Source organism: Notothenia coriiceps, unplaced genomic scaffold (assembly GCF_000735185.1).
Source record: "Notothenia coriiceps isolate Sejong01 unplaced genomic scaffold, NC01 NC01_scaffold00037244, whole genome shotgun sequence".
NCBI lineage: Eukaryota > Metazoa > Chordata > Actinopteri > Perciformes > Nototheniidae > Notothenia > Notothenia coriiceps.
In genome coordinates, this window is record NW_011369945.1 from 13,890,197 (window position 1) to 13,898,622 (window position 8,426).

The 8,426-nt window shown below is 40.5% G+C and overlaps 1 protein-coding gene across 1 annotated transcript; it reads left to right on the forward strand.

Annotated features, from left to right (window-relative positions):
• Window positions 1-3,154: 3,154 nt before the first annotated feature.
• On the forward strand, window positions 3,155-7,789 carry LOC104965326 (regulator of G protein signaling 17). The gene is made up of 5 exons (XM_010794284.1): window positions 3,155-3,172; window positions 3,304-3,398; window positions 4,047-4,350; window positions 5,207-5,273; window positions 7,761-7,789. Exons 1-5 carry the CDS (start codon window positions 3,155-3,157, stop codon window positions 7,787-7,789), a joined length of 513 nt encoding a protein of 170 aa, XP_010792586.1.
• The last annotated feature ends 637 nt before the right edge of the window (window positions 7,790-8,426 follow it).

Sequence of the window (8,426 nt, forward strand, 5' to 3'; positions counted from 1 at the left end):
GTGTGTGTGTGTGTGTGTGTGTGTGTGTGTGTGTGTGTGTGTGTGTGTGTGTGTGTGTGTGTGTGTGTGTGTGTGTGTGTCCGTACGTACAGTACAGTACACAAAAACCCTGGCAGAGCCTCTCACTGAATTTAAATTTCATCTTTCTTTATTGGCACGGTATGTGAGTCCATCTCTGCTGCCAGGGCAGGCAGAAAGAGAGCAGCACAGAGAAGGTGATCTAATCAAATGTTTGTTTGATATTTGAATGTATTTAAACATTACAATAATGTTAGCAAATAGGCATGGAATACCATTTATTTTTTTAGAATAGCTCTAGTGTGATTCTGATGCTTCAGTGGACAAACATGTTGTCATTGTATCTTTAAAAAAAAATAGTGACATGATTACATTTTCCCATCCTGCCTAGTCCCTGCAGACAATTAGGATCGCAACTTTAAGAATATGTCAGCCAATTTAACACAAAACCTAGTGAAACACAGGCTGCTTGTGACATGACTGTTAAACACTCGATTATGATGCTGTGAACATTTCCCCATATAAAAAAAATATATAATTCTCTTTTGGGCTTCGTCATTCTAACAGCAACATTTTAGACTCTTCATTTCAGAGGAAGCGCTCACTGAGCTCAAGCTAACGTTGTGCAGTAGTTCTTAACTGTATAACAAGTTACAACTATTAGAGTTGCAGTCATTGGAACGTTGAGATGTGAAAAGGCGGTGTTGTCCTTTGCAAACCTTCATTGTGAAGCTCTTACACAAACAATATGATGTACAAACAACTTTTCTTATGGTGTTTGTTTTCCTTTACTTAAGCGGAAGCAAGGCTAATAGAGCAAACCTCATCATATTAATTTAACCACAAACTAAAGTTGTCACAATTAGGGCTAGCTATTCGAGCAGCTTCCAGGTTTCTAGTTTGAATTTCTCAATGTGATGGAGGGACATTAAATAAAAGGTTTGCTTTTTAGCCTGTGGCAATAAGCAAGGCAGTTATGATCCTGCTAATACCTTTGAGTTTTGTATTGGTTTAGTTGGTGTGTGTGTGTGTTGTGTCGCGGGGCGTTGCAGGTAAACAACATGTATGTACTCTCTGTCAACGTAACCAGGATAAATGAAGGTTAAAAAAACATTTACTAAGATGGGAAGGAAGTGAGGTACCATGTGGGTGTTAGAGTGTGTGTGTGTGTGTGTGTGTGTGTGTGTGTGTGTGTGTGTGTGTGTGTGTGTGTGTGTGTGTGTGTGTGTGTGTGTGTTGTGTGTGTGTGTGGTTCCGTGGCTTTTTAATGTCATCGAGCTTAATCAGATCAACACTCAGAATCCTGTTAAACACACACAGAGACACACACACACTAAAACTCACGTGGGACTAGAGGAAGTGAGACATCTGCTCAAACTGAACCGCTCACAGCGTCTTCCGTTCTTTGTCTTCCTTTTCTTTCTTTCTTTTCTTTCTTTCTTTTCTTTCTCTCGAATTTCAATCTGAACTGGTAATGAACCTTCCCGTTTTCAGTCATCACTTCTAGAAAACATAAATTCTTACACATCCACGTTTCGTACAGACTTGCCTTATCACACACAAAGGCATAAACGTAATTACACTTACATAATTAAACGTGTTATAAAAGATGTGGCAGCTGATGAAAGAGGAAGGGAGGCTTCCTGTCTTTGCTCTGCAGTGCAGGTAACTGTGAAGTGCAGTGTGCGAGGGGTGGATGTGGATTTGGAGTACACTCACAAACAGTGTACACACGTCTGAAGAACACACTTTGCCACCTTGGTTAAACACATTAACAGAGAAAAGTGCAGTTTACTTAAAGTGTTTAAGTTTGCAAAGTGGATCATTATAAATACTTGAAGCCCCGCCCCGTTTTCTATGTTAGCTTCTGATCAACCAGCATCTGTAACTCTGTACCTCTTCTCAATGGGTGTCATAACAGTTGGTGTGTCAGCCTGTGTCCCATGGCTATTGCTGCTATGACACCTGTATTTCTCTATGGGGACCAATAAAGGTTCATCTTATTTGATCTTATGCTATCTTAATGCCGTGTTGTCCCAGTGACTGCAGGTCAAAAAGTGATGTCAAGTTTACCAAAAGACTGTTGAAAGGACACTTAAAAAAAAAAAGACTGTATAAAAGATGTTGTAGTGCTTCTCCAAAACATACAAATAAATGTCCAACGTGCCGCCGTATTCAGATCATTTAGGTGGATCTCAAACTGGAAAACAACTTTTTAAATGAGAGAGAAATATTAATATCATATTAAGCCGTGTAAATTATTTGCATCGTTCCACACTGATGTAAAGTTTTACATCTGATGCTTCTTTCTTGTCACTCGAGCGCAAACAAAAGCCTTAATTTACATGTACTATGTAACTTCTAGTTTTACAACCAAACTGTAGCGCTACTAATGTATTGAAAAGAGTCACATGTTGTTTGGTTTGGTGCATGAACTTGAACATGTCTGATCATTTGAACCTCTGTTCTCTCTTAATGAAAAAAAGAAGTACATGTTTACAGTTATATATGGACTGTTATATTTGGTTAAAGTTCTGTCTTCATGTGGAATCAATGCTGTGTGTCTTCAGTCAGACACACACACAGGTTACTGCTATCATTCACTAATCTACACCAACTACCCTGCCATATTCACCCACTCACTGGAGTGTTGGACACACACACACACACACACACACACACACACACACACACACACACACACACACACACACACACACACACATACATACATACATACATACATACATACATACATACATACATACATACATACATATACACACACACCATTTTTTATAAATGTACCCAATCTAATAATCCGCTCACACACATTGTCTGTGTGTATTTGTGTGTGTGTGTGTACATGTGTGCTTCCTGTTCTCTGTACATCTGACTGCACCTTTATGTTTACATATACATGTCTCTTTGTTTGTTCCTTCATTATGTATGTGTGTATATTTGCACTCCTATTGTGCACATGTGTGTGAGCACATGATGTTGGCCTACAGTATGTGCTCATACATGTGTTACCGAGGCCGACGGTACAGTGTGTGTCTGGCCAATATGTCCCACGATTATAAATAGCATCCGAGCAGCGGGCCTGTTTTATTCTTTGGTGTGTTTTAAATAGGACATGGGTACAGAACCCAAAGTGTGTGTGTGTGTGTGTGTGTGTGTGTGTGTGTGTGTGTGTGTGTGTGTGTGTGTGTGTGTGTGTGTGTGTGTGTGTGTGTGTGTGTGTGTGTGTGTGTGTGTGTCCTGAGAGCAGTTTAATCATGTCAGTCTCTCCCTGTCAGGAATGAAGAGGAGAGACGGAGGAGGAGGAGGAGATTATCACAGGACACCAAGATGGAAACCATACCAAACTGTGAAGCTTGGTGAGTGCGCACAGACACACACACACACACACACAAGCGCACACACACACACAATTGGTTTGGTGCATAATTAGGAAGATTTGTGATCATTTTCTTGAACCTCTGCTCTCTCTTAATCTAAAACAAAACTACATGTTTATAGCCCTGCTCGCACATTATAAAGTTGTGATTAATATAAACTTAATATAGTCAATATAATTGTTCCAATGCAAACATTAAGCATGGGCATGCTAGGATTTGGGACCTGGTATTGGTGTTAGCTGAGGAGTCATTAGGATTCATCCTCTGGGGACCATCAAAATAAAAGTCATAGTACTTCTTTACCACTATATATAAAAGGGATAGTCCAACTTTGTTAACGGTCTTTGCTCTATTGAGTGCTTTTAACCACTTCTACTTCTAAATGTAGGATGAATTGGATGTTATACAATCTTAAACACGGATACACGGACAGAACATTTTTTTCAGTTAAATCAGAAACATAACTCATGCTGTAATGCAGAGTGACGTTGTAATTCTATCCCAATCCTCTTTTGTAATCAGTCAGCTAGGTCATAAGATTTGGACCATGACAGTCATTTGACAAAAAATACATTGATACAAAAACCAATGAGGAAATTAACCAACTTTCCGCTCTTCCTTCGTCAGCACCAAACCCTCAATGGAAGAGATCCGGCTGTGGTCTCAGTCCTTCGACAAGCTGATGAAGAACCCGGCGGGTCGAAATGTTTTCCGGGAGTTCCTGCGGACGGAGTACAGCGAGGACAACATGCTGTTCTGGCTGGCCTGCGAAGACCTCAAACAGGAGATCAACAAGAATGCCATCGAGGAGAAAGCACGATCCATCTACGAGGACTACATTTCCATACTGTCACCAAAAGAGGTAGGAAAGCTTCCCACAGAGAATCGATTACGGGGGTTTCTGACCGGGAGGGAGGCCGCTTTCTTAAAGGTCCCATGTCATGCTTTTCCGGTTATTACCAGTCCCTCTTGTGTGTTATGTAAACGGTCTGCAGAGTCACAAACCCTCAAAGTACACCCTGTAGTGAGTAACACAGAAAAGACCTGTCTATGCTGCCCCAGAACGCCTCGTTGGAGATTTTTCTGTTTCCATTTTTGTCTTCCTGGTACCAAGTGACGTAACGACGATCCAAATGGACCGATTGGTCCAAATGGAGTTGCGCCGTGTCTCGCTGTCTCGCAGACCCCACGCAGCAACCAGGAAACGACACCAGTGATCCACCTCACACTGTCGGCTCCTCGAGTCTCAAAGGGCGGAGCAGCGAGCCCCGCAACGTCCCGCCAACACGGCACCCAGACCCCAAGCAGCATTCTCATCTGTTTGTCCTTACTGGTGTCATTTTCTGGTTGCTAACAAACGCCATTGTAACACATAAACACACATCAGAGCACAGTGGGCTCATAGGGGGGGGGGGGGCAGGAGCTCCAACAAGCCGTTTAGGACAGAGAGTGAATACACATACTATACAGAGATGCTGAATGAGAAACCAATGTGAGTTTGGAACATTGCACAATATAAATCTATTCTAGTAGACCTCAACAATGGAATTATGATCAGTAGAAATGGCCATGACATGGGACCTTTAAAGTTCACCTATTATGCAAAATCCACTTCTTCATGTCTCTTCTACATCAACATGTGTCCCCTCTGTGGAAAGAGACTCTGAAAGTTTCAGGAACAAAGATTCTCTCTCATTTCTATAAAAACCTGTCTGAAAATGAGTTGATCAGATTTTGGCCACTTTATGATGTCATAACGATGGTTTTTTTCCTTGTGTAACCATTAGCGGCAATCAGCAACCAAAGGTAAACCCCCCCCACCCCCCGCACCTTTCGACCTGAATCGTCCTCCTAGTAAGGCACCATTGTTGATGCTCTTTGTAAGCCAAATCTCTCTCTGAAGGGCGTGGGAAAGGGGCCCTTCCTTATTTTCATTCCATAAAAAAGTAAGCAGACAGACGAATCAGCATTTTTTGAAACAGGGCGAAACAGAGGGGNGAAATATTATGTATTTAATTTAAATAAAAAGTAATGTTAGTTTTGTTCACAATTTGTTTAGTTAGTTTATCTTGTTTTTTTCTCCAAAAGAACCGATAAGAGTACCGTTAAAAGACCGGATCGATAATCGGTATCGATAAAAGTAGTAGTAGTACTGTTAAAACCTTAACGATACCCATCCCTACTTACCGCTCACTTACGTTAGCGGTGTCGTAAAACCGTGGGAAATTGAAAATACAATGCAGAAGAAAAAGATTCCAGTGGCCCCAAGAGGAAGATTCTTGGATAGCATGTTTCTTGCCAAATATGAACAAATAAACAATTAAATGTTACCTTAGTTACAGTAACCCAGATTATTGTATGCTTTATGTTGATATTTAATAATATTTAAAATAGGTGCAGCATGCACAAAGTATAGCTATGGACAAGTGAAAAATGTATTCGGACAAGTAAATTGCCAAACTCACTTGTCCATGGACAAGTACTCTCTAAAAACTTTTTCTTACACTGAATTAACTATTTGCAATTATTTTCACAGAGAGAAATTGCTTTATGATTGGTAATATTGGTTGTAATGATGATTTTTTAAACATTATTCACATTAACATTGACCATATATCAAAATGATCATGGTGTGATTTGTCCCAAACACATATTTTATTAAGACCGTAGAAGACTGTTTAAAGGTCGGGAACTTAAACTTAATTAAGATCTTTCTTAATATATTTTGCCTTTACTAAATGTTGCAATTACTGTGATTTGGATATTGTACCAGTCCTTACCAGTACCAGTCCTTATATTGTATAGTCCTTATATTGAAATTTAAATACATTTTTTATAAATTGTGCAGCTCTAGATATATTTTTCCTTTCTTCCTGAGTGTTACATGAAAAAAGTCAGAAGGCAGTCAGGTTAGCTTAACTTAGCGTAGCATGAAGACGACACGAGGAAACGGCTTGCTCTGTTAAACATAATGATATCCACAGTGCTGTGTCAGGGCTGCAGAAAATGTGGCCCATAATCATTCTGCTATAGAGTAATAATAAATAACAACTCTGGCTGGTTTATGTTTCTTTCATCAAATCCTAATGTCATAGGCAGGGCTTAAGACCCGGATGCAGCCGCAGTGCCTTGCAATACAGTAACACAGATTGGGAGAATAATACGAAATATACAGCCTAAAGGCAGGCTAATACCCACGCTCTGTTAGTCAGACTAGTTCAAAGGTTAGAAAATCTGCCAACTTTTACCTCTAAAGCTCACTAATTAACAAATTATATCTTGCTTAGCAGGGAGCAAGTTGCCTGGCAACTGCACTCAGACAAGAATAATACGATTATTTCCCAAATGTCTGAACTGTGCCTCTGGTTCAGCTATGCTGCATCATCATACCCCATAAGCAGTATTTCTCAACAATTTATTGAATGTTATCCGGTAGAGCCAATTAAATCCCCATGCTCCTGTTCCAAGTTCTCTGTAACTTCTCATGGGACAGCACATTTCAATTTCCCAAACAATTGCTCACTGGCTCTGCAGTACTGCCCCCCTGGAACTGCTTACATGGCTACATGTGTTCTTCTGTTGCTTTATTTTAATTAATGATTTCTATTTGGTATGATTGTTCAATTCATACCAAAGGAGAGTTGTGAAACTGTAAATCAATCCCTATGTGCATACTCGTACTTTGGTAATGGGTCCAGGAATCTGATTTCATATTTGTAAGAGTACCAACATTTTCAGATTCTTTAAACATGTACACAGGTTATACACAAACCTGTCTCTGAAGACAGATTTCTAGATTACTTGACACATTCACAAATTAAAAAAATCAGGCCTGGGCCATGAATCAATTTGATATTGCTATATGATATGAGGCTGGATATTCTATTCAATTTTGGAAATATCGTAATAAGATCTAGTCTTTCTCTACTTTCAAAGGCTGTATTACAGTAAGTAATGTACTTTTCTGACACTAGACTGTTTTAGATGCTCTATTATTAGCCTTTAGCCGTTTGGTCATTATAGCCACATCACAGATGGTTATCAATCTCATGGTGTAATTATTTTGTGTTAGCACCTATGGTCTACACTACAAGATCGCCACAATAAAGTGTATGCGGTCAAATGTTCTAAATGGTTCTACAACTTTCCACACACATTTGCAAATACTAATGCTATCTGTGGTCTTCGAATTAACCTTCTAAAAAGAATTCTACCAGATCAAATCAACCAAATCCTACTAGCAAAAATATGTGGCACTTGAATAGATGCAGTAGGCAGGCTGGTCAAACATCACAGAGATGTGTGGGTGGTGTGCCCCTTGGCGTATCTGTGGTGTATCAGGAGGTGTCATGAGGGTAGAGCCTCAGTAGGGCTAGACAAATGTACTGAAGCAGATGAAGATGGGTGTTTTTGTTTTTAGATGTGTTTAAAGAGCGAGCCTGGCTCTATCCTCAGCTCTTTCTGGTGGAAATGTTTTCAGATTAATTAATGCGTGGGAGGGACATAGTCTTTCTGAATCGCCTCACAATGTTGGTCCAACCTGTATCCGTCTGTCTGTATCAGGCCGTTGTTTTCTGGTGTCCTCTCTGGTGTTCATGGCTGCCCATCACTCTGTCAACTCTCTGTGTTTGACTTTCTCTGATTTGTCCATCTGTCCATGTCTACATCCTCCTGACGGTCTGTCCGCCTGGGTAACTGTCTAAGTGCCTCTAAATCTGTCTGTCGGTGTGCCCTTGTGTTAACTGCAGTGAAAGGCGGTATGACATTTAAAACAGCAGGATGGGCTGCTGCTAGCCCAGTGTGCCTAAATGTCAGCTTAGCCCACTGGTTATGGAGCCTCCAACCCTCCACCCCCCCTCCTGCTGCCTCTTTCTTTTGTGTTTTTGTTGTAACCCACCTTCGACCACCTGTGTTTTCTCGCTAACCCCTCACCCCAATTCTTCGAAACCTTTTCACTCCTATATTTACCCAATACTTCTAATACAGCCCAGGAACCTTTCTTATGTC

Bases quoted from the DNA above. Each gene is read 5' to 3' on its own strand.
- LOC104965326 (XM_010794284.1), top strand. The intron at 4,351-5,206 runs GTCCCATGTCAT...TGTAACCATTAG, and splicing joins GGGAGGCCGCTTTCTTAAAG to CGGCAATCAGCAACCAAAGG. The intron at 5,274-7,760 runs GTAAGGCACCAT...GTGGTGTATCAG, and splicing joins CGACCTGAATCGTCCTCCTA to GAGGTGTCATGAGGGTAGAG.